General features: G+C 40.9%; 1 protein-coding gene across 1 annotated transcript in view; it reads right to left on the minus strand.

Moving 5' to 3' along the window:
- Positions 1–272: 272 nt before the first annotated feature.
- EDNRA (endothelin receptor type A) overlaps positions 273–27,586 on the minus strand; it is a 72,676-nt gene continuing 45,362 nt past the window's right edge. The window contains exons 4-8 of the mRNA XM_061384051.1: positions 19,378–19,576; positions 12,200–12,352; positions 7,018–7,151; positions 6,504–6,612; positions 273–2,796 (exon numbers count right to left, since the gene is read on the minus strand). Coding sequence (XP_061240035.1) covers positions 2,656–2,796; positions 6,504–6,612; positions 7,018–7,151; positions 12,200–12,352; positions 19,378–19,576 — 736 coding nt within the window. The 3' untranslated portion in view covers positions 273–2,655. The remainder of the gene's footprint in view (positions 2,797–6,503; positions 6,613–7,017; positions 7,152–12,199; positions 12,353–19,377; positions 19,577–27,586) is intronic.

Raw genomic sequence — 27,586 nt, forward strand, 5'->3', positions numbered from 1 at the left:
GCCTGTTTTGTTCCCTGCTATACCCCTGGTCACTAGAAGAACTCCTGGTGCATAGTAGATGCTCAGTAAAATTTACAGGCAAGGTGAATGAAGGATTGAATAGGACCGTTAAGTGTTCAATACAACAAAGTTGGTTGAGAATACAGTACAATTAGGACTTATCTGTTTGAAAACCACTCACCTGGCTATTAACTTGGGAGAGGTTTGCAACCACTGTGTAGCAAACATTTCCTAGATAGAACTATGTATTAATACAAATGAAGAGACACTCACAAGGCTTCTGTAAACTTTTATTTTGTACTTAGGGGCCACTGCCAGTGCAGGGCCGTGGCTTCTGGCTCATTTCTACAGATTTACTTGGAAAGAAGTGATATACGTAGAAACTGGAAATATTCCTACTTATCAACCACAGTCACTTACTGGTCCATAAACAAAATGCACTTGGAAGCCCGTGTGGTTGTTCAGAAATCTATGACTTCCTGAACTTGTAAAATGCATTTTGGATATGCAAGAGACAAAGCATCTTAAAGAAAAAGGCCACTGTCTAAACACAGTGGTGTGAACCTATGGCTTATATCATGGGCTATATCACTGCCTGTGACGCACCAGGGGACTAATGGAATTTGACTGCTAACACACAAAGGAGGCCTGCAATTGGACGGCTGGCACCTGATATCATTTTATACACGACTGTTCTGAAATACAGCCCAAGGAAGCAGCTGAGCTAATGTATCATCAGACATTTTTCTGGTGAAATCTGATAGAAGCATTTGCCCACTTGTCAGTCTCATCACCATGTTGAGGACTGGGACAATATAATACTTCAGACTTTAATGAATTTTGCTCCAGCACAGGAGCAAAATACAACCCCCAATACTGCTTTTTTCAACTAACCAACCAACCAAAACACCAAATCCACTGTCAAAAATCCATTGGCTCATCCTTTTTCATGAGGCCTCTCACATTCCATTTGTAATGGTAACATGGTCACAAGATTTATGAACATGGATAGATTAAAACTGACAGGTTGGTTGTTGTGAGGGACAACCACCTAGATTCCATCTGGAGTGTTTGCTTTGGCACAACTGCGAGGCGTTAATATTAGGTTACATGAAATCCATACATACCATCTGACCACATGCATATACCACACACACGAATACATTCCACAGAGACGATCATAGAAAAATGGCTAAAAGAAATTTACAGTTGTTTATATATACATATATTTATATACACACAGTAAAAGATTTGCTGCTGCAATCACAGTTTGTAAACATCGTGGAAAACGCCCAGCAGAAGTCACTGCAGGCCTTTTGAAATGGTGACCATGTGAGGAGTGTGGGTAGGGAAGGCATTTAGGTTCATACTGAAAACCCAGGGACATGAAGAACCTTAAGTTCATGGCGGCATCTGGGAGTAATTATATTTCATTGACACAATAAACTCAGCTGGCCACTTTGAAATTATGTTTTCCATATTCCTCCGTGGAAAAGGAATGACCAAAAAAGTCTCACTGCCAGTTAACATTTTAAAAGGAAGCAAAGGAATATATACATACATGTATATATGTATATGCATGTATATATGTACACGATACATATGTGTATATCTGCACACACACATATACACGTTACTATTACCAAAAATAAACCTCAATGAGAATTTCCAAATCTTCTGAAAATACGCAATCCTTTCTTTCTTGGTTTGTTCTGGACTTCTATGCATTTCACCAAAAGTCTTGGACATAGTTAAACGATACAAACATTTAAATTTTCGTAAATGGTATTTTGATTTTACATAAAATGCTTCCATTAAAAAACTAGGCTTGTGAAAAACAGAACTGTTGGAGTCAAGCATTATTTTTCAATTTAACAGAATAGGCACCAGATCTCCTAATATGAAACCCCATTAAAAAAGAAAATATAGGTTCTTAAAAAGTTTGCATAGCAGCTATTAAACTGCCATATATGGATATCAGTCTGTGCTTTAAAGTCCTGTAAGCTCCTGAAGCTTGAGAATTTATGTTTTAAAAAATAAGCCAGTGACATGAGAAACACTAACCTAACTTCTCACCCGAATTCCGTTTTATTTGTTTTGGGGGGCAAAAATACGTGTAAATGAGCTCAAATCATCTGTAGGCTACTATGCAGTTAAAAAATACTGGCACTGAATTATATTTCAAATAAAGGAGACTTCAGCCCATACTGTGTTTGGCCAAAAAACCAAAAGTACTTAAAAAAAAAAAAATCTTGTTACAGTCTCTATAACTTTTTCACGGTGACTGGTCTTATTGAACATTCTACAGAACCACCATGAAAGTTTGCCATGTACTCGAAAAAAATCTATTTTCATGGAAAGGTGGTAAATATCCTTCTGGTTTAACTGAACAATCTCCTTTCCCCCTGCCAACTCCCACCATTTTTTAGGGCTGAATATAACATGCAGAATAGGTAAATCAGATAAATCAAAGACGTAAGATTCGTTGAATTTGTGGGTATAAACCAGTCAACCCTTCAACGTTTTGGAAAGCATTTTTCCAGGGGGTGGGGCTGAGTCGTGAGAGAAGGATGGAACAGATTCCTGGGGACACAGTGCTGTGTTGATTTTTTCCTCCAGTCGGGCTTGAAGCACACTGATAACTGTTCCTTCAGTTTAGTTGATACTGTCCTTGTGGCTGCTCCTCTCTGTGTTATGGTTGTTTTGTTCATGGTTCTTCCACTGGATGCTGGTGCCATTCATGGGCACCGAAGTCATCAGGCTCTTGGACTGGTAACAGCAGCAGCAGAGGCAAGACTGGGAGGAGGAACAGACTCATATTAAGAGGGGGCCACCAGCCTGTTCCCAGCAGAAACAGAGGCTCACCAACAAGGGGTGAATGTCCAGAGGTGTTTGAGGACAGTGTGGGCCTTGCCAGTAATCTGGAGTAGGGAGTTTTAATCTCTAGGGAGAAGTTAAATGGTTTCAGTTCAGTTCAGTCGCTCAGTCGTGTCCGACTCTTTGCGACCCCATGAATCGCAGCACGCCAGGCCTCCCTGTCCATCACCAACTCCCAGAGTTCACCCAGACTCACGTCCATCGAGTCAGTGATGCCATCTAGCCATCTCATCCTCTGTCATCCCCTTCTCCTCCTGCCCCCAATCCCTCCCAGCATCAGGGTCTTTTCCAATGAGTCAACTCTTCGCATGAGGTGGCCAAAATACTGGAGTTTCAGCTTTAGCATCAGTCCTTCCAATGAACACCCAGGACTGATCTCCTTTAGAATGGACTGGTTGGATCTCCTTGCAGTCCAAGGGACTCTCAAGAGTCTTCTCCAAGTTAAATGGTTTATTCTAGTGCAAAATGACAGATCCTGTGTTTCTTGTTTTAGTTGATTCACCAAGTCAAAGAGGAAAGGAAGGCAGTGTTGGTGGGGGGAACTTCTCTATGACTTGGTGGGCGCGGGTGGGAGGGACTGGGAAGCGCCTGGCCTGCCTCCACTGCGCTGCCTGTGTGCCTCTCTTCACTGGGCACCTCACCTGAGGCTCTTAAACAGCCCTAGGGGGAAGGTGCTATTTTCCTCCTGGATGAGAACAGGGAGGCTTAGAGAAGAGGCAGACCTGAACTCAGAACCCAGGACTCTCTCTGTTGGACTCTTTCCCCTGGGTATGCTGCCTTTTTATGAATATCAGTCAAAATTGTGTTTAATTTCTGAGAGTTCATACCTGGATTTTCCCCCCCCCCTTACCCTCTGGGGGTATGTAAACTAATTTTATATTTAATATAAATTTACATGTCACATATAATTTTAATTTATATGTAAAATATGTAAACTAATTAGCAACTGATTTTACTCCAGATTACATAAATGTATTTGTTATGACCTGTATTTTAGTCAATATTTCTTACGGCAGAATCTTTCTTAGGGCATTTCATGACTTGTAAACATGACCCCAAAGACTGCCAAAGTGTGGCAGTAAGAACTTCCATACCAAGTTTTATTGATGCCCGTGATTCTCTGGTTAATATCTGTCTCCTTTTAGACTGCAGGAGTCACGAAGGTATTCACTTGTGTTTTTCTTCTCTTCTTTCCCTAATACTGATTAACTCATACCGAGCACTTTCTGTTGTCTCAAGCACCGAACCCACTTATTCCACCTTATGAGATAGATACAGTCAGTATCTGATACAGATACAGATGCAGCATCTGATTTACTGATGGACAAACTGAGGAAGCAGGAGTGGCCCCACTTGGATCTGGTTTTAGATAGCTAGTGCAGAGCTGGGATGTAAATCAAGACTGTTCACGTCCAGATCCTGCACCCTTGAACTCTATGCTACTCTTCCTAATATGCACCATAAAATGAAGTTAAACATCCTGGCCAAAATCAGCGGATTCCACTTAGGACTAATTCTATGCTAAAATCACTCTAGGAACTGGAAAAATAATACCTCAATGAGAAGTGCTTGGAACTTCTGGAGAACACGTGTTGGCTTAGCTACAAGGAGGTCTGAAGAACGGAAGGAAACTGATTTTGAATTAAATTACATTAGTTCAGATTTCCAGAGCCATAAACATTTACTTTTCTTGAAAAGACTATTATGAAGTATACTATTAAGTAGCATTTAGCAAGAGCTTTCTTAACAATGAGTTTATGTTTTATTGAGACTATAGTTAAAAGTCTAAGGCTATGTAAGGCATGAATAAGTTTAATCTATTCTGTTGGCCTTGGAGCTCAACTTGGAATATTTCTTTTCAAAGCATGATACTAAAGTGGCATGCTACTAAATTAATTCTTTTTATTTTAACTTTTGAGTATGTTGTTTGAATATATATTGCTTTTCTGTTATGCTGACAATTTGATGCTCTTTCTGGGTAACAAAATGTAATTTTCACTTCTCTTTTGAAAAGTTCAGCCGATAAAAGTACTATTGTGATTTTCATTTCTCTTCTGAAAAGTTCAGCTGATGAAAGTGCTATTTACAACTGGAATGAGCCATGCCTGTGGGATATCTAATACACACAGTTGGCTGTTCTTAAAAAATACTTGCTTACAAGGCAGAAATAGAGACACAGATGTAGAGAACAACGTTAAGGATGCCAAGGGGGACAGGGAGGTGGTAGGATGAACTGGAAGATTGGGATTGGCATATACGCATCACCGATACCATGTATAAAATAGAGAACTAACGAGAATCTATAGGAACTCTCCTCAGCGCTCTGTGGTGGCCTAAATGGGAAGGATATATATATATATATATAAAAGGGGATATATGTATATAAAAGGGGGATATATATATAAAAGGGGATATATATATAAATGGGAAGGATATATATATATATATATAAAGGGGATATATATATAAAAGACATATACATATATAAAATGTATATGTATCACTGATTCACGTTGCTGGACAGTAGAAACTAATAAAGCATTTATACTCTATTAGAAATAAAAATAGAGAAAAGACAGAAGAGAAAAACAGAATTCTAATTAAATGAAAACAATTGAATTTGCTATTATATACTATTGCATATGGGCGGCTCAGCACTAAAGAATCTGCCTGCCAGGTAGGAATTTGCTGTGTGACACAGGGGGCTCAGGCCAGTGCTCTGTGGCAATCTAGAGAGATGGGATGGGGAGGGAGGTGGCAGGTGGTTCAGGAGGGCAGGGACATATGGATACTTGTGGCAGATGTATGGCAGAAACCAACACAATATTGTAAAGCAATGACCATCCGATTAAAAAAAAAAAAGAATCCACCTTCCAATTTAGGAGATGCAATTTTGATCCCTAGGTCAGGAAGATCCCCTGGAGTAGGAAACGCTAACCCATTCCAGCATTCTTGCCTGGAAAAATCCCACGGACAGAGGAGCCTGGTAGGCTACAGTTCATGGGGTCACAAAAGAATTGGACACGACCAAGTGACTACACAGAGACATTACTTTGCCAACAAAGGTCTGTCTAGTCAAGGCTATGGTTTTTCCAGTGGTCATGTATGGATGTGAGAGTTGGACTGTGAAGAAAGCTGAGCACTGAAGAATTGATGCTTTTGAACTGTGGTGTTGGAGAAGACTCTTGAGAGTCCCTTAGACTGCAAGGAGATCCAACCAGTCCATTCTGAAGGAGATCAGTCCTGGGCATTCACTGGAAGGACTGATGCTAAAGCTGAAACTCCAGTACTTTGGCCACCTCATGCAAAGAGTTGACTCATTGGAAAAGACCCTGATGCTGGGAGGGATTGGGGGCAGGAGGAGAAGGGGACGACAGAGGATGAGATGGCTGGATGGTATCACTGACTCGATGGACGTGAGTTTGAGTGAACTCCAGGAATTGGTGATGGACAGGGAGGCCTTGCATGCTGCAGTTCATGGGGTCGCAAAGAGTTGGACACAGCTGAGTGAATGAACTGAACTGAACTGGAATGACTACAACAACAGCAACAACCATCACATATAATCAATCATTAATGCCAATAATTATTATGAAAAAGATCTTCTTGCTAAAAGAAATACTTACCTGGAAACAATTTTTAAATTTCTTGCTCACAAAATATAGAGCTATTGGGTTGATACATGAGTTCATGGTTGCCAAGTTAATACCGATGTAATCCATGAGCAGCAAGAAACTTGAGCAAAAGGAAATAGAAGAGATAAATTAGAACATCATGTTTTAAAACCTAATTAGCATTTATCTCTAAAATAAGCATTTTTCTTGCCCAGGAGACATTTCTCAGAGGTAGCAGTCAAAATTATTTTCAAAGCCCTTGTTTAAATGGCAGTTTCAGTTCTGCAGGACATGTGCAGATATACCCACCACTTGCTTAACCCGGGAGGGGAGCAGCAAAATTATTGATAGGGCTTGCACAAAATTTTAAGGTTGGTTATGGGCTGTGACAGCTAAAGAAAAACAATCAACTTAGAAGATTTAATTTCCAGAGCTCACGTGAGTATAGAACAGGTGGTTTTGTAAAAGTCTTAGAAATGTGAGATCAGAGAAACTTCAATTTCCTTCTGAGCACAAAGGATCATACCTAAGTAATTCACATCGGTTCGTGTCCATTTCATCATACACGGTTTTCTTCAAAATGCGGCTTAAATGAAGAGGGAACCAGCACAGAGCAAAAATTACAACCAAGCAGAAAACTGTTTTTGCCACTTCTCGACGCTAAACAAAAGTGAGAGAAAAAAATACAATAAGTTTAGTGTTTTTCAACTAGCGAAGGGAGATACACAAAAGGAAGTAGTATAATGTGTTAGTTTCCACATGACATAGTAAAGCAATTATACTCCAATTAAAAACAAGTAGTAGATTGGGACAGAGTACTCAAAGAAGAGCCAGAGCAGCCCACCTCACCACCCTCTACCTCATCAAGATTTGGAGTCCAGGAAACTCCCTTGGTCCAGTGGTTAGGACTCTGAGCTTCTGCTCCAGGAAGCATAAATTCGATCCCTGGTCGGGGAACTAAGATCCCACATGCAGCATAGTGCGGCCAAATAAAAAAATAGATAAGGTTTGGAGTCCAATTGGCTTAAGCAAGGAGTTGTTAGTGATTCTTTTGGGGCAGCTGCCAGGAAGCATGGTAGCCTCAGGCTGGTTATTAGGGCCAGGTCAAAGGTTCGATGGTGGGCAGAGGGGAGGACGGGCTGAGGTTGAGCCAACACTGTGACTGGGTCTGTATGTCTGTGTATTTGTATGTCTGTCAAACATAGGAGGGGAAGGTTAGTTAAAAGTCTCCATAACAGGTAATTCACCTGCATTAATGATAGCATGCTAGTCAAGGTGACTGACCCTACCATAATAACAAAATGGGACAAATCTAGGAAATTCCCTGGTGGTCCAGTGATTAGGATTCTTGGCTCTCATTGTTGAGGGTCTGGGTTCAATCTAGCCTGAAACCAGTTCCCCTGGTTGGGGAACTAAGATGTTGTAAGCTGTGTGGCATGCTGCTGCTGCTAAGTCATTTCAGTCATGTCCGACTCTGTGCGACCCCATAGGTGGCAGCCCACCAGGCCCCACTGTCCCTGGGATTCTCCAGGCAAGAACACTGGAGTGGGTTGCCATTTCCTCCTCCAATGCATGAAAGTGAAAAGTGAAAGTGAAGTCGCTCAGTCGTGCCCGACTCTTAGCGACCCCATGGACTGCAGCCTACCAGGCTCCTCCATCCATGGGATTTTCCAAACAATGAACAAGTCTACAAAGATGTTTGGAAAACAAAATAGGAGTACAAAACAGAAAAGGAAAAGGAATAACAACGTGTTTTCTCCATTTCTTGATCTTGGAGAAAGCTGGCATTCGGATTTTTTTGGCTTTTAAAATTCTTTTAATGACAGGTAGTTTTCAAAGATACATTGTTTGCAAATAATGTATTTTTTTTTATTGTATTTTAGAGTGCGAGCGTGCTAAGTCAGTTTAGTTCTGGCCGACTCTGCAACCTTATGCACCATAGCCCGCCAGGCTCCTCTGTCCATGGGATTCTCCAGGCAAGGATACTGGAGTGGGTTGCCATTTCCTTCTCCAGGGGGTCTTCTTGACCCAGGGATCAAACCTACATCTCTTGTCGCCTACATCTGCAGGTGGGTTCTTGACCACTTAGCGCCACCTGAGGGTAAAGAATTATCAGCACAGACAGTTGGAAAAACGGGGACATGCTGATTCTGGCCTGACTCCAGTGGCAGGTTTACATGCTTTGGGGTCTGCACAGGATCAGTAAAACCATGTTACGAACTATCTGCAGCTAGTCATTTGGGTGCCCTGTATTTGAGTATTACAGGGAATGGCATTAGGAAGCCCAACTGGGAACATAAAATACAACTTGTCTGTAACCGGGATCACTTAATGTCAAAATAAAAGTGATTGAAAACAGGATTTGGAAGGGTAAGGCTGGTTCAATCCAGGGCATACAGCATTAAGTAGGGGGAGCCTGCAATAAACCCACGTGATTGATAGAGCTATTTAAAAAGATCTCAGGGCAGTTATCACAAACTGTGGCTTTAGCCCCAAGAACTGGGATTTCTTTAATCTTTGAGTTAGCTAGCTAGCTGGCTATGGCTTCAGAGAATGTATAAACTGACTGTATTGAGAACAATAAAGGATTCCTTTATTTATTAATCCACAGGAATGGGGGATCATTTTAAAGGGCCATTTTGTGTACACAGAAAGTGTAGAGAGGAGCGTATTGGGGGAGAGGCTATCTCTTTGGAGCACATCCTCAAAGTGGGTAAACTTATTTATTTGTTTAGGCTATGCCACATGGCATGTGGGATCTTAGTTCCCTCAGCAGGGATTGAACCCGAGCCCCGTGCCGCGGAAGTGTGGCGTCTTAACCACTCGACCTCCAGGGAAGTCTGCAAGAGGATAATTTTTTAAAAGACAATATTAATACTTTGCCACATGACAGTCAGCTATTTGGTTAATCAATATCCATCCTTCTGAGTTTTCCTTACTATCAGTCAGATCCTTGATTTTGTCACGGCAGCAGAGGAGCCTGGCTTCCTCATGCACAGAGATCTTATTGATTACGCTAGGTAGAACCCATTGTGTGGGGTTTCTGACGAGATCAGGCGTGTTCAGAGTGGTAATGCCATAGACATGTGGGGTTTCTGGAAAAGCTACTTAAACATGGGGGCTACTCCTTCGGTGCACACACGCTAATGTGATCTGTATCCTTCCCCTTCTGGCTGCCTGGAAAGGAGGTCTAAGGGCAGAGCTGTAGCTGCCATCTTCCAATAATAAAGGAAAGGCAAGCACAGGAGCAGAACCCTGGCTTCTTGAGTCCCATGACCACTGAGCTGATGACAGATAAGCTACGGGAGACAGATAAGCTACGGGAGACAGATAAGCCCCTACTTGGCCTACTCCCTGTTATTTTGAGTTTTCTGTTCACATTTGTGCTCAGTCACTCAGTTGTGTCTGACTCTTTGCCACCCCATAAACTGTAGCCTGCCAGGCTCCTCTGTCCATAGGACTCTCCAGGCAAGAATACTGGAGAATGTTGCCATTTCCTCCTCCAGAGGATCCTCCTGACCCAGGGATTGAACCCACTTCTCCTGCGTTGGCAGGCAGATTCTTTACCGCTGAGCCACCTGGGAAGATTTTCTGCACTCAGCATCCAAACACAACCCCTAACTGATAAAGGTATAGTGAAGAGAATTTCTAGAAAAACATACCAGAAGCAGGATCAAGAGCCATGTTGGACTTGGATGGGGTGGTAGGGTTTTCACTCTAAGCTAGCCCCCCTGCCACCCTCCAACCCCAAAGCCCTCCCAGCCAGGCTTGCTCTCCTGCAGTCAGAACCTGCTCGACCTTTGAGTGGGATGCAAGGGAATGTCTATTGCATGGGGACCAAGTTTTGGATTCTAATGTCCATTTGGTTGCGTTAGTCTCTTAAACACCCGTATAATAAGGGTACATGCCTGTCTAGCTTATCTCACAGCGTGTTTGGAGGAATCAAATACCAAAATGACATGGAAATGCTCTTTGGGAACTTAAAAAATGCTATGAAAATGTGAAGCAGCAGCATCTTATTGCTCCCAATCCCTGTTTAATTATTTTCAGAGCAGGTGTCACTCATAGCTTGAATAGGCTCAATTGTGGTGCTAATGCAAAAATCGACATTCAGAAACACCATTTTCCACAAATCTATTCTAATTAGTTACCTCTATTGCAGGAATGAAAGGTAATAACAGCTTAATATGTTTCACATCTGGAGTACTCTGAACTTTCATGCCTGGATGATGTCATGCCAAAGTTTCTCAAGATAAGTTTCCTGTTAAATTTTAATAAAGGATAATAGCTACCATTTGTATAACAGTTAGATTTTTATGAAGTATGTGAATGCGTGTTAATTCCTTTGATTCTCAATAATAATACTGATTCATATATTATTGTGTCCAGTTTAAGATAATGAATTGAGGCTCAAAAAAATCGGTACTCTGGGCAAAAAGAGTTGCCGATTAAGACTGGCGCTCGTGTATGGCAATCACACAGGGTAGTTATCCAGGCTCCATCAACAACTCATATTGACTTTTGGTGTGGCTGGTCGTCTTTACATACTTGTTTGTTGAAACTGAAGTTACCCACAGTCCTGGTTTTACTCTTTGAATTAATATATATCAACAGTATCTGACTACGTAGTATCAGCTGGGTTCTATCAGACACTGTGCATGCATTACATAATCCCTTTGATGTACTATTATATACATTTCATTAAAAAATTTAAGACTCAAAATTGAGTTAGTATTTGTACAGAAAAGTGCAGGTGGGACCTCCCTGGTGACCCAGTGGCTAAGACACTCACAATACAGGGGGCCTGGGTTTGATCCCTGGTCAGGAAACTAGATCTCACAGTCAAATAAATAAATATCTTAAAGGGAAGATATTATTTTATACATTTTTCAAAAAACTAGAAGTTCAGAGAGAGAAAGCAATTGCCCAGTGTCACAGAGTCAGCAAACAGAAGCTTCACAGCTTTATCCGTCCTGTTCGCTGCCTGGGAGAAACAGATAGCCTCCTACTGACAGGTTCCGATTTTTTCTAGGACTTTAGGCTTTCCAGAATGCGACTTCTTATGTACCCAATCCCATTTCTTTCCATGAGTCATACCTTAGATGTTGCTCTCATGACGTCTGTCTCCTTTTCCTACTCCTCAAATGCATGGTACTCATGTGTGTTCTAGCTAGACCCCCATCAGGAACAGTTCAATCCTCCTCATGCATGAACAGTTTTTTCATGACTTTATCTCATATCCTCCTTGGCTTTCTATAGCACAAGCTACTTTTTACCACACCTTGTGATTCTGTTTTTCAGTTATCTCATGTTTGTGTTTTATTTCCACAACAAGACTGCAAAGCCTGCTAGGGAGAAAGTCATGTGTTTCTTTCTTTTTTTTTTTTTATAGTCCTGGCATAATTCCAAGCCCAGTTTAATGTACTACTAATCACAAACACACGTTTGATAGATACTCTTGGCAAAATTAACCAATAGTTCCTCTCTATTTGGGCCCTGCCCCCAGGGCCGTGTGTTTCACAGGTCGGATCCTGACTTCACTGGAGAAATGCTCAATACTCTAAAGAAAACAAGGCATACAGACAAGTAAGACAGCATTTAAATTTTTAGGAAATCAGGCTAAATCCGCAAAACACAGTATCCATAGTCCTTTCATTGTCAAGGACAAACCAGTCTTGGCCAGATCGTCATGACCTTATCAGGTTTACCTGTTTCAGATGCTCACTGAGGGCAATTCTCAGGCTGCCGTTCCTTCGGTTTAACATCTCACAAGTCATGAGGGTGTAAAAGATCGCAGTGCACACCAGGGGCATGCAGAAGTAGAACCCGAACAGCCACCAGTCCTTAACATCCTGATAGAACTGGAAAGAGGAGAGGAGGGAGAGAGGAGGAAGAGCATTATAAGGCAAGTTTGCTGCACAAAGCCTCTGGTGGCTTCAACGTCTCCATGCTTACAGCTATGTTTGTATATTCATGCTCTCTGCTGGTGGTAATGGGCTTGGAGGTCGTGCTCAAAACTCAACCAAACTGAAAAGTCCAAACATGTAGTTTCTGGTTTAGCTGTGTGTTGTGTGCTGTGTGTTGCTTTTTATAACAGCACACAAAGAAATTGAATTAATATTATTCTGACAGTACTATTCACAATAGCCAAGACATAACAGCAACCTAAATGTCTATTAATGGATGAATGTGGTATACACACACACACACACACACACACATATATATACACACACCAAATATACAACAGTATACACCATATATATACATACACACCATGTATGTATATTATATACTATATAATATATATATATATACAATGGAATATTACTCAGCCATAAAAAGAATGAAATAATGCCATTTGCAGCAACAAGATGGAGCTAGAGATTATCATACCAAGTGAAGTAATTTAGACAGAGAAAGACAAATAACATACGATATCACTTTATGTGGAATCTAAAATATAGCACAAATGAACTTATCCATGAAACAGAAACAGATGCATAGACAGAGAGCAGACTTGTGGTTACCAAGTGGGAGGCCGGGTGGGAGAGGGATGGGTTGGAAGTTCTGGATTAACAGCCTCAAACTATTATATATAGAATGGATCAACAACAAGGTCCTACTCTGTAGCACAGGGAACTATATTCAATATCCTTTCATAAGTCATAATGGAAAAGAATGTGAAAAAGAAAATATATAACAGAATAACTTTACTATATAGCAGAAATTAACACAACATTGTAAATCAGCTACAAGAAGTTTAAAATTACCCAAATTATTAAATAATTTTAATAATTATTAACAATTATTAATATTTTAAATAAACAAAAGTTGGTTTGAATTACACAGTGGAAGAACCCTCATCAATAAAAACAATTCCCTTTCAAAGCTCATAAAACATCCTTTTGAGACATAAGGATCTGTATCTTTATTGGTGATTCTCAGCATTTTGCTAGTGTCTGGTTTACTTCTGACTGTTGTGGTGAAGTGTTCTTAACGTGCCTGTCTTGTTTGGAAAGAGCGAAGGTTGTGAATGGCTTATCTGTAGGGCTCTGCTTGTTGGGAGTTAACCCTTTGTCTGGTATGTCTGCTATGCGACCTCAGCCAGCCAGTGTGAGCCATCAATAACCATGTCCTTCCTCTCTCTCTTAATACTTGCCACCTGGAAACTATTGAGGCAGAGTAGCTTATCTGAAGGCATGTTGAACCTGATCTCCCTGTGGACAGGATTTGTAAATATCAGGATTACTCAGTTTTATGTCTTTTTAAAGGAGAAAATGTAATACCCCACAAAAATGGAAATTCGAAAATTATAGCTAAATTCTTCCTCCCACTAAATTAATCACCAACTTGGGAAGAACGCTTTTCCTTTCCTAATGCTGTTTCTCCAGATAGTTTATTTACTAAGGATAATGCAGCCTCCTGCAATATCTCAGTTCCCACAGTAAAAAATAATCACACTGCTCTGTGAAAAACTGGAGAGTTTCTGAATATAGAAAGAGGCCCAGTAGGCTGCATTTATAACATGTCTATTAAAATATGCTATAAATGGTTCCTGAGGAAAAAAAGTTCTGGGCAGGGGTTCATAACTATTTTTATGTCAGGGACCCCTTTGGATTTCTGGTGAAGACTATAATTCCTTCTGAGACTAATACTTAAAAAAAAAAACACACACATTTTATTTTATATTGGAGTATAGCTGATTAACAATTTTGTGATGGTTTCAGTTGAACAGTGAAGGGACTCAGCCTTGCATATACATGTATCCATTCTCCCCCAAACTCCCCTCCCATCCAGGCTGCCACATAACACTGAGCAGAGTTCTATGTGCTATACAGTAGGTCCTTGGTGGTTATCCATTTTAAATATAGCAGTGTGTACACGTTGATCCCAAATTCCCTAACTATCTCTTTGCCATATTCTTCCCCCTCTAGCAACCATAAGTTTGTTGAGAATAATGCTTTTAAATGCATGAAATAAAATACAATGGAAACAAATTACATCAAAACGTAGCTAACAAAAATATGAAAAAGAAAATTCTAGTATCACAATATATGGGTTTATTAACAAATTAAATGACAGATCTAATGAGTTCTATCAGAATATGGAACCAATGATGAATGTAAATAACATTTCCAGATTATATGTTAGTGAAAAAAAACATCATGTTTCTGTTAAACACTACTGTGATTTGTTGCCTACATCCAAGTTAATTAGAAGGAAATGATAAATTTCAGTTAGAAGTTAGTGAAAATAAACATGTAATTTCCTTTTCCTTCAAGTTCACAGACCACTGAATTGTAGCCTCAGGTTAAGTGCAGAATCTCAAAGGAGTTGGCGTATTCAGATCTGTTTATACAAATATTTTCCTATTCACATCCCACTGTAGAAAGATCTTAGTACTGAACTTAAAACACAAACAAAAAAAATCAGAACTCTTCGTTTAAGCACAATGCACACACTCCTTGAAGAAGCCCCTTCCTCTGTACCCCCTCCTTCTGGGTGCGGGTGGGGGTGTGAAGCCCAGAAGCAGCTGTGGGGGTCCTGGGAGTTGGCCTTTGCTGGAGGAGACTGGATGGAGTCCCCTGCCCCTTCCTTGGCAGAGGCCAGTCCAGAATGGGATCACACATTTCTTTTGAACTGATGACATCAAGGGTACAGCGGGGCCTCCCCCCAGTCTGTTTGAGTCCTCAGCCACTTCAGTCGTGGACGACTCTTTGTGACCCCATATACTGTAGCCTGTCAGGCTCCTCTGTCCATGGGGATTCTCCAGGCAAGAATCCTGGAGTGGTTGCCATGCCCACTCCAGGGCATCTTTCCCACTCAGGGATTGAACCGGTGTCTCTTGTGTCTCCTGCATTGGCAGATGGGTTCTTTACCACTAACACCACCTGGGAAACCCCTCCCTCCAGTCTGCTGCTGCTGCTGCTAAGTCGCTTCAGTCATGTCCGACTCTGTGCGACCCCATAGACGGCAGCCCACCAGGCTCCCCCATCCCTGGGATTCTCTAGGCAAGAACACTGGAGTGGGTCCCTCCAGTCTAGGTTAGAGCAAAGCTGAGGAGGAAAGACTGGAAAAAGAAGGGGGATCAAATTAGAAAAAGAGACCAGGGGGAAAGAGAAGCCTAAAACCTTCGACTTGAAAAGAAATCTACAAAATCATCAGTTCATGGGACTTCCCTGGCAGTCCAGTGGTAAGACTTGGTGCTTCCAATGCAGGGGGTGCTGGTGGGATCTGTAATCAGGGAACTAAGATCCTGCAGGCTGAGCCATCAGGGAAGCCAGGTGGCACTGGGGGTAAAGAACCCACCTGCCAATGCAGTACCTGTAAGAGATGTGGGCTTGATCCCTTAGCTGGGTAGATCCCCTGGAGGAGGAAACGGCAACCACTCCAGTATTCTTGCCTGGAGAATCCCAAGGATAAAGGAAGCTGGCAGCTTCAAGTCCATGGGCTCACAAAGAGTTGGAAGTGACTGAAGCAACTTAGTATGCATGCATGTAAGATCCTGCATGCTGAGGGGTGTGACCAAAAAATTATCAGTTCAAACTCAGTACTGTTTATGCAACCCTCCAGGCATCCCCGCCCCTGCCTGAAGGGCAGCCACTCTTAGCTTCACTGCTAAGAAGGACATGCTTTCTTGTGAAGAAACCTATTTCCTTTTACCCAGCAAGATCCATCAGTAAGTTCCTTATTACATGGAGCCTCTTTTCTAACGTTTTAGTCAGAGGTATCCAGATCGCTCATTCACACTGCCCAAATTCTGAGAATACACAGAACTACACAAAAAAGATCTTCATGACCCAGATAACCACGATGGTGTGATCACTGGACTAGAGCCAGACATCCTGGAATGCAAAGTCAAGTGGGCCTTAGGAAGCATCACTACACACAAAGCTAGTGGAGATGATAGAATTCCAGTTGAGCTATTTCAAATCCTAAAAGATGGTGCTGTTAAAGTGCTGCACTCAATATACCAGCAAATTTGGAAAACTCAGCAGTGGCCATGAAACTGGAAAAGGTCAGTTTTCATTCCAATCCAAAGAAAGGCAATGCCAAAGAATGTTCAAACTACTGCACAATTGCACTCGTCTCACACTTTAGCAAAGTAATGCTCAAAATTGTAAAAGCCAGGCTTCAACAGTATGTGAACTGTGAACTTGAAAATGTTCAAGCTGGATTTAGAAAAGGCAGCAGAACCAGAGATCAAATTGCCAACATCTGTCGGATCATAGAGAAAGCAAGAGAGTTCCAGAGAAACATCTATTTCTGCTTTATTGATTACACCAAAGCCTTTGACTGTGTGGATCACAACAAACTGTGGAAAATTCTGAAAGAGATGGGAATACCAGACCACCTGACCTGCCTCCTGAGAAATCTATATGCAGGTCAGGAAGCAACAGTTAGAACTGGACATGGAACAATAGACTGGTTCCAAATCGGGAAAGGAGTACATCAAGGCTGTATATGTGGCTCTGCTTATTTGACTTATATGTAGAGTACATCATGTGAAATGCTGGGCTGGATGAAGCACAAGCTGGAATCAAGATTAACAGGAGAAATATCAGTAACCTCAGATAGGAGATGATACCACCCTTATGGCAGAAAGCGAAGAACTAAAGAGCCTTTGTTGAAAGTGAAAGAGAAAAGTGAAAAAGTTGGCTTAAAACTCAACATTCAGAAAACTAAGATCATGGCATCTGATCCCATCCCTTCATGGCAAATAGATGGGGAAACACTGGAAACAGTGAGAGGCTTTGTTTTGGGGGGCTCCAAAATCACTATAGATGGTGACTGCAGCCATGAAATTAAAAGATGTTTGCTCCTTGGAAGAAAAGCTATGACCAACCTAGACAGCATATTAAAAAGCAAAGACATTAATTTGCCAACAAAGGTCTGTCTAGTCAAAGCTATGGTTTTTCCAGTGGTCATGTATGGATGTGAGAGTTGGAGTATAAAGAAAGCTGAGCACAAAAGAATTGATGCTATTGAACTGTGGTGTTGGAGAAGACTCTTGAGAGTCCCTTGGAGTATAAGGAGATCCAACCAGTCCATCCTAAAGGAAATCAGTCCTGAATATTCATTGGAAGGATTGATGCTGAAGCTGAAACTCCAATACTTTGGCCACCTGATGTGAAGAGTTGACTCATTGGAAAAGACCCGGATGCTGGAAGGCATCAGGAGGAGGAGAAGGCAGGAGGAGAAGGGGACAATAGAGGATGAGATGGTTGGATGGCATCACCAACTCAATGGACATGAGTTTGAGCAAGGTCTGGGAGTTGGTGATGGACAGGGAAGCCTTGTGTGCTGCAGTCCATGGGGTTGCAAAAAGTCGGACATGACTGAGTGACTGAACTGAACTGAATGGAAATTCTGAGCACTTCTCCTAGTTCGTTTTTCACTGTGGATGTTGACTTAGTGAAAAAAGTCAGTAGATCAGTAGAAAACTTTAATTTTAAGGTCGCCAACTTGGCTCTGTTCATGAACACTTTTAATTTGAAAACAAGAATTTCCAAGCAGGGTAACTGATCAACCATAAGACCACTAATTTTTGTGAATTTTCCAAGGTAGAAAACATACTGTACATTGTCTGTAAATGATTAAAGGTGGAACCAGACTTTGTGAAACTTACATCAAAGCACTGAATTATGCTGATTTAAGAGAAATAGAAATAGTTACTCTTAGTTTTTCTCCTTGGTCTTCATGGGACTAGTTTTGCAGAGGAAATATGCATTTGAAACGCTTCCTTATACGGTAGGCTATGTAATTAAGCTGGTCATAAAAATTAATGTGGTCAGGTATAATAAACAGCAACTGAATTTGTTACACTAAAATGCTTTTTAAAAAAGTTCTGAAAATTTATATTATATCATATTAGAATCTGAACTAAGCACACATGAGAATGACTTCTACTTTTAATTAGTACATCTACCTTTAAAAAACTTGTGAGAAACATGCATTTCGCAAAGGAGCATCAAATAAGTGTCAACGTGTCTGTCAGAGGGAAATTGTTGTGCTGTGTTCCTTATTCTCAAAACAAATAGCACTCCATGTATACACATCAATCTCTCTCAGCTTCAGAATTCTGAGTTGTTTGGCACAGAGCAGCAGTGGTGTCTACAGTTACAAAAGAGAAAACAGAGTAGTTGTTCTAGTCTAGAAGCTAAGCCCTGGCTTAACATCTACTTTTCGTGCAATTGAATAATATAGTAAGTCTCCTACAGATGAGTGAATTACGTTCTGCAAGAGCGTTCATAAATCCAATTTGTTCATAAGCCCGACAAAGTCAGCCTAGGTACCGAACTAACATGCTAAGTTACATAGTACTGGACTGTAACAGGTTTATTGTACTTTTCACACAAATAAGATATAAAAACAACAAATGATATATAAAAAACAAAATATAAAGAAAATATTTTTAATCCTACAGTGTAGTATCTTGAAAAAGCACCGTAGAACAGTAGGACAGCTGGCTACAGGCACATGTGCACATCTCTGAAAGTTCACAACTTGAGGGCTCATTTGTAGGGGACTTACCGTATTTGACTCAAGTAACAGTAAACCAGGCTTCCCTGGTGGCTCAGACAGTAAAGATTCCACCTGCAATGCATGAGACCTGGGTTCGATCCCTGGGTTGGGAAGATTCCATGGAGAAGGGAACGGCTACCCACTCCAGTATTCTTGCTTGGAAAATCCCACAGACAGAGGAGCCTGGCAGGCTACAGTCCACGGGGTTGCAAAGAGTTGGCTCTGACTGAACGACTGAGCGCACACGCAGCACACAGCATCATAAATCACACTGGGCAGTGTAGTGATATCAAGTCTCTCTGATGGTAAATGAAGACCTCTCCCACTCCCTAATTAATTTCCTTTAGACTATTCATACCTCCATGAATTTCGACGTGGCATTGAGCATACAGGTTCTGTGCTGTGCACCCTTGTATTCAAAAGGTACCATGACAAAGCCGATGGCTTCAGGGATGGCCAGGATAAAAGAAAGGATCCAGATGGAGACAATCTCAATGGCTGTGACCAAGGGAATCCCAATTCCCTGAACACGACTCCAGGAGGCAACTGCTCTGTACCTGGGGGAAAAAAAAAAAAAAGAGGAGAGTGATAGAACCAACTTGTTAGGAAATTTTGTTATTTCAACTCAATAAAATTTCTATTAATAAATGCTGGAAAATCCTTCCATTGGCCTCTGACCAACCATGGCTTTTTAGGAATTTTATGTGTGTGAAAAACAGTTGGGGCCATTAAAAGTTCCACCTGCTTGGGGTTCAACTGGCTGGCAGGCCTGAGTCTGAGATCTTCACTTGGGGTTTAGTAAAATTTTGTGAGAGTTTAGGATGTGGCCACTAAGACAGGTGTGCTATGTTTTTTAAGCTGTGGGAAAAATTGGGTAGTGAAAACTGCGGTATTTATTATGGTAATATCTTATTTCTGTCTCTATATTAAAAAAAACTTGGAATATTATATATGAAGTGGATCTAGATATCTTTAAGTGAATCATGACCATAGATATTCTATTGTTTTCTCCCTTCTTCGATCCTCAAATTATGGTTACAGTGGGTGGCCATTTTAGTAAATAAATATTTTTAATCATTACACTTTAGTGTAGTCAATGAAACAGAAGTAGATGTTTTTCTGGAATTCTCTTGCTTTTTTGATGAGACAACAGATGTTGGCAATTTGATCTCTGGTTCCTCTGCCTTTTCTAAATCCAGTTTGAACACCTGGAAGTTCTTAGTTCAGGTACTGTTGAAGCCTAGCTTGGAGAATTTTGAGCATTATTTTGCTAGCATGTGAAATGAGTGCAATTGTGTGGTAGTTTGAACATTCTTTGCCTTTCTTTGGGATTGGAATGAAAACTGACCTATTCCAGTCCTGTGGCCACTGCTGAGTTTTCCAAATTTGCTGGCATATTGAGTGCAGCACTTTAACAGCATCATCTTTTAGGATTTGAAATATCTCAGCTGGAATTCCATTACCTCCACTAGCTTTGTTCGTAGTGATGCTTCCTAAGGCCTACTTGATTTTGCACTCCAAGATGTCTGGCTCCAGGTGGGTGATCACACTGTCGTGGCTATCTAGGTCATTAAGATCTTTTTTGTACAGCTCTTCTGTGTATTCTTGTCAATTCTTCTTAACATTTTCTGCTTCTGTTAGGTCCATACCATTTCTTTTATTGTGCCCATCTTTGCATGAAATATTCCCTTGATATCTCTAATTTTCTTGAAGAGCTCTCTAGTCTTCCCCATTCTATTGTTTTCCTCTATTTCTTGCATTGCCCACTTAGGAAGACTTTCTTATCTCTCCTTGCTATTTTTGGAACTTTTGGAACTGGCTCAAAATTGGGAAAGGAGTACATCAAGGCTCCATATTGTCACCCTGCTTATTTAACTTCTGTGCAGAGTACATCATGCGACATACTGGGCTGAATGAAACACAAGCTGGAATCAAGATTCCCGGAAGAAATATCAATAACCTCAGCTATGCAGATGACACCTCCATTATGGCAGAAAGCAAAGACAACTAAAGAGCCTCTTCATGAAGGTTTAAGAGGAGCGTGAAAAAGCTGGCTTAAAACTCAACATTCAAAAAACTAAGATCATAGCATCTGATCCCATCACTTCATGGCAAATAGATGGGAAAACAATGGAAACAGTGACAGACTTTATTTTCTTGGGCTCCAAAATCACTGCAGATGGTGACTGCAGCCACAAAATTAAAAGATGCTTGCTCCTAGGAAGAAAAGCTATGACAAACCCAGACAGTGTATTAAAAATCAGAGACATTATTTTGCTGACAAAGGTCCATATAGTGAAAGCTATGTTTTTCCAGTAGTCATGTATGGATGTGAGCGTTGAACCATAAAGTGGACTGAGCACCGAAAAATTGATGTTTTTGAACGGTGGTGCTGGAGAAGACTCTTGAGAGTCCCTTGGACTGTAGGGAGATCCAACCAGTCAATCCTAAAGGAAATCAATCCTGATTTTCATTAGAAGGACTGATGCTGAAACTGAAGCTCAATACTTTGGCCACCTGATGCGAAGAACTGACTCATTAGAAAAGACCTTGATGCTGGGAAAGATTGAAGGCAGGAGGAGAAGGGGACGACAGAGGACAAGATGGTTGGATGGCTGACTCAATGGACATGAGTTTGAGCAAACTCTGGGAGATGGTGAAGGACAGGTAAGCCTGGCGTGCTACAGTCCATGGAGTTGCAAAGAGTTGGACATGGTTGAGCAACTGAACAATAACAAAATCATAATACTTAAAAATGTAAAAGAAGAACTATAGCTCTCCCATGTGGCCTGGTGCCAGACTATGTAAAACTGAACTAAATATACCTTGGTTCCCAATCTTTAGGGTTTATAGTTTAGTATAAAAAAGATGGTTCATCCAGAAGCGCAGGATATAAATGTAACTGAACAATTTTGCCAATCAAAACACCAACTGGCATTAAGAAATTGTGTTCACCTTACTTCTTACCTTAATATTTTATCATAATAATCAGATTTAAATGTTAAGTCTAAAGAACGTTTGGTTTCAGAAACTGTGCTCTTTGACCTGATGTGATGGTCTGGTGCTAACTGCTCTCAGATTTACAGTTAAGGAAGGACCTGGGATGTGGTGCAGTACTTTTGTGGCTTCATTCTCGAAATTTTTGCTGCTGTTGTAATGGAAAGGAAACATTTTCTTTTTATAGCTTTCATTAGAGAGTGCCAGAAGAAGGCCGTAAAATAGACCAAGGCACTGGAGACAGGTGCACGTGGGTTTGCAGGCCAGGCAACTCGACGGGAACGAGAGTCAGCAATACCAAGGCAAGATACAAGATACCCATCGCCACTGAAATGAGTCCTTGATCACTTACAGTTAGTGTTCTGTCCCACTGCATCTAAAAAGTACATGTGTGGAAACACAACTCCTAGGAATTACACTACCTTGTTCTTCACTGTAGGTTAGAACCTATAGTTTGGTACACACAATGATGCCACTTGGCATATATACAGCTCAATTTGATGGAGAAATGTTTTGGAAAAGATTTTTAGGGTAAATAAGATTGGTGTACAATGAGAATCTCTGAAAAAGTCTAGACTAGTCCAGAATGGGATAAAATACAGCTATGCAAACAGACCAAGAAAATCCTTTTACGATATAGCCAACATTGCATTTTAAAATTTATGGTTATTACCAGTGGAATAAAGACTGCAATATATTTTGCTTTCTACTTCTGTTGACTTTGCTGCCTTATTAGACTGGCAGGCTGATGTCCAGTAAAAGCTCAAAGGAATGGAGACGGGATGTCTATATCTTGAGGCTGCTGATAAATTTTATCTATTTCTTCTCCCTTTTTCTTATCAGGAAAGGTGATGTAAATAAAACACTTTATCTTTTAAGAGAGCCAGAAAGCCAGATTTCTTAGGCAGGATTGGAGACAGAAGGTGGTTTAGTAAGAAAATGTGGTCTATATGTTCTAATGATGAATATATTCACAGAGCAGCTTCATTCTGTAACGTGCCAATGAGTTGCCAGAATATTACATATCTATAATCCAATGTAAATTCAACATTTAAAAATAAGTAGAAGTAATTTTTCATATCTAGTTGAGCAAATGATTCATAATCAGTCTGCTCCTTCCTTAACCCTCAGGACAAAGAATTAGAATGTTTTCCATTTTTAATCACACTGATCTTGTTCCTTGAGAAAACAAAAGCAATTACAAATAATCATTTGTGATGACAGAGGCGGAGAAAGATGTGGAGAATAAGAAGTACTGAATGTTCCAAAAATGATTTCTCTCTGGAGAGAAAAACATAACACATAACACATAATATGTTCTTATTAGGTGTGACTATAAATGGCCTTCAATCTAGTTGGTGTGTATATATATGATATATGACACTGTCATTGAAAATCTGCAAGTGTGGAGCCAACTGCAAACAAATGATATTCTGGAAATAACTCCTCCTCTTTGAAATGCTGTCTTCACTTGGTTTAGACCATCTTCTGCTGGCTTTCCTCTTGCTGATGGGACTGGTCACTTCATCTCATCTCCTTGGCTGGACCATGCCCATGCCTCAAATTCTTAGTACTGGATTTCTCTGCAGCCCTTGGACCCCCTGTCTATCTAACTTCTCTCTCCTAGTAATCTCATCTATTCTTATGGCTTTAGTATCATTTAAACTACTTAGATAACATATTCAAAAGCAGAGACATTACTTTGCCAACAAAGGTCTGTCTAGTCAAGGCTATGGTTTTTCCTGTGGTCATGTATGGATGTGAGAGTTGGACTGTGAAGAAAGCTGAGCGCCGAAGAATTGATGCTTTTGAACTGTGGTGTTGGAGAAGACTCTTGAGAGTCCCTTGGACTGCAAGGAGATCCAACCTGTCCATTCCTTTAGGAGATCAGTCCTGGGTGTTCTTTGGAAGGAATGATGCTAAAGCTGGAACTCCAGTACTTTGGCCACCTCATGCGAAGAGTTGACTCATTGGGAAAGACTCTGATGCTGGGAGGGATTGGGGGCAAGAGGAGAAGGCGACGACAGAGGATGAGATGGCTGGATGGCATCACCGACTCGGTGGAGGTGAGTCTGAGTGAACTCTGGGAGTTGGTGATGGACAGGGAGGCCTGGCGTGCTGTGGTTCATGGGGTTGCAAAGAGTTGGACATGACTGAATGACTGAACTGAACTGAATTGAACTGAATGAATACATGTGGAATCTAGCTGCAGATATTTGGACACTTCTTTGGTTGGGTGTGTCATCTGGGCTGGCCTGTGGCTGCTTTGCTGGAATCATGCTTTTTCAGTTTCACACCTGTCCTCTCCTCTGAGCAGCAGGTTCTACCCTGGAGCTCAGAGCTGGCTGGAGCAGTGTTGAGCAGCCCTGGGCTCGTGGAGAGGGAGACGTGCTCCACTAATCTCACGTGTCTAGTTGTTCCTATCAAAGGGCCAGTCATGTGAGTCTTGGAACCATGAAACAAGCTCAGGAGCCACCTGAAAGCCACCAGGAGACCCCAGTCAGAGTAACAAGGAGTGGAAGAACCGCCCCAATTTCTGCCCCATAACATGGTCAGACTGTAAGAAAATAATGATTGTTCTAAACTACTCAATTTGGGGGTAGTTTCTTACTAAAGAAAAATGAGGCAGCAAGATTAACCAGTCACCTGATCTTGACAAGAGAATTAAAAGAGTGAAAAACTTTGCAGTGGGGAACAGACTCCAAAATGAGATCCTGAGTTGCACGACACACACTTTTTACGCTTTAGTCATTTAGTCCCTAAGTTGCGTTCAACTCTTTGCAACCCTATGAACTGTAGCCGGCCAGGCTCCTCTGTCCATGGGATTTCCCAGGCGAGAATACTAGAGCGGGTTGCCATTTCCTTCTCCAGGAGACATTCTTGACCCATATCTCCTGCATTGGTAGGTGGATTCTTTACCACTTCCTAGGAGCCACAAGGAAAACCCATTACATGCAAGGTGAAAGAAAAATCAAAACACAGGAGAAAAAAAGAGAAACCAAGACCAGGTCTAAGTAAAAACGAAGTGTTTTAGAAAATCACTTCCATGCTTCTTGAGTTATGGTCAATCTTTGAGACTATCACAGAAACCACCGAGTAACTACTTGAAATGAGGGATGAGGAACTGACGCAAATCAAAGTTTCCTTATTAATGGATCCTTGCAACTTTCCCAGGTATCTAATTACACATCATCTGGAGTAGCTGTTAAAGGAGTTTTATCTTTTTATAGCTTCCTTTCCCAGGCAGCTTTTAACTACAATTTGGAGCTGTAACCAGACCTCTTTACTGGTCTGACCCCCATCATTTCCCACTTTAAACATGACGGTTAACCTTACAAAGAATAGCATTTAATTCCTCTTTCCAATCCCAGCCCCTCCTTTTTTCCCTAAAACAAAGAGTTTTTTTCCCTAAAACATAGAGTGCTTGCCACTTAAAGCATGTGAGAATACTTATTCAAATTATTGGTAATGGCTGGTATAAGTGATAAGCTTTTTCTGTTTTGTTTACCTTATTTAGATTAAAAAAACCTCTAGGGAGGGGGCTTCCCTGGTGGTCCAGTAGCTGAGGCTCTGCGCTCCAAATGCAAGGGGCCCGGTTTTGATCCCCCATCCACCCCACATGCAGCAACCAAGACCTGGGTAGCCAAATAAGTAAATAAATATTAAAAAAAAATAAAAAAAACCAAAACCAAACACCTAGACTGAGAAAGGTAACCAAACACCTAGACTGAGAAAAGTAGGCCTTTTTTTTTTTTTTTGACCCCACGGTATTAGTATTCACTAAGTAATCAATGAAGTAATAAATCGTATAGAGCTTGGATGAATTGTTGTTTAGTTGATAAATTGTGTCCAACTCCTCGCAACTCTGTGGACTGTAGCTCTCCAGGCTCCTCTGTTCGTGGGATTATCCCGGCAAGTACCTTGGAGTGGATTGCTGTTTCCTTCTCCAGGGGATCTTCCTGACTCAGGGATCAAACCCACATCTGCTTTGTCAGGTGGATTCTTTACTACTGAGCCCAGTTACTCCTGTTATTTTCCCTCAAAAGCAACATAAAAAAAAAAAAAAAATCACAGACTCTTCCTGGGCCATAATTTGATTCAGCTCATAAAAGGAAAGCAGAGATTCCTAAATTGCAAATTGTTTCATAACAGAATCCAATTTCCCTCTTTTTACTCCTTGCTTTTTATTTTTTTTTAAAGGAAGAAGTTTTCTTATTTTTAGTAGAATATAATGCAACCAAATCAAGATGCAAAGCAAATGGTATCTAATTTTCAGGAATGAACTGTGAATGATTCATTTTACAGTGTGAAAGCTTTTGACATAGAAATGTCAAAAAAGATTCCTTCCATACAGATCTCAAAGATGAGTCAGTACCAAGGGAAATGCAACAATTTATAAAGAAAGGACTGAGGGAACACAGGATGGTGAATTGATTACCAGGGAAAAACCTGGATTAAGGCAGATTTTTGAGAAAGTGGAATTTTAAAATGGTTCATCTCTTTGATCTAAAACTGAGACTAGGGACTTCCCTGGTGATCCAGTGGCTAAGACACCATGCCCCCAGTGCAGGGGGTCCCGGTTGGACCCTGGTCGGGGAGTTGAATCCCACATGCCACAGTCAAGTGTTCCCATGCTGAAACTAAAGATCCCCCATGTTGCAAATAAGATCTGATGAAGCCAAACAAATAAAAAACAAACAACTGAGAGCAAGTCTTAATGAAAGAGATGCTTGGTATTCTTTTTTCTTTCTTTTTTTTCAAACCAAGGACATTTTATTTGATACATAACTGATAACTTGTGATTGAACCATTGAGTTAATTTTTCTCCCTGCATGAGATAGGAGAGGAAAGGGTGTGGTTGAGGTGAACCTCCACCAGAACTAGGAGTCTATGACCCAGTCCTTCCATTTCCTCCCCCCATCATCTCCTCCCAGCTCCCTTCTTCCCCCTATCTACAGGTAGGGTATTTTTCTTTTTTACAGGTAGGGTTTATACTGGGGATGCTGAAGCAATATTGTCCCCTGAGAGAGGGCAGAACAAGATGAAATAAGGAAGAAACTGGAAGTTTTTGATGACTTGGGACTTTTGGGGATCCCATTGCATGACTATCTCCCTTGTGCATTTCATTCTTCCTGGTTCCCTTGTCCACATGTTCACACCCATTGATACTCAAGAACAGCAGCCAGGCCTGATTCTTCACGTCTGTACCTCATACTCTTCTCTCCAGTTGTTCTGTTGAACTAAATGATGACTTACGCTTCTCAATGTAGGGATAATTCATGATATAGTATATCACTGAGGAATAAGTGCCCTAAAATATTTTTCAATCAAGAAAAAAATTAATTTTTTATACTTTTCTTTTTTTTGTTTGGCTGTGACTCATGGCATGTGGGATCTTAGTTCCCTGAGCAGGAATTGAACCCAACTTCCAAGGAAGTCCCAAGAAAAAAAATGTATATTTTCTATATTAAGATTCATATGAACCGTAAAAGGGACCACTAAACTATAGCACATAACACTATTTAGAGCACATACTGTAAATTTTGTAACACGAAAATATACTGTAGAGA

This window comes from Bos javanicus, chromosome 17 (assembly GCF_032452875.1).
Source record: "Bos javanicus breed banteng chromosome 17, ARS-OSU_banteng_1.0, whole genome shotgun sequence".
NCBI lineage: Eukaryota > Metazoa > Chordata > Mammalia > Artiodactyla > Bovidae > Bos > Bos javanicus.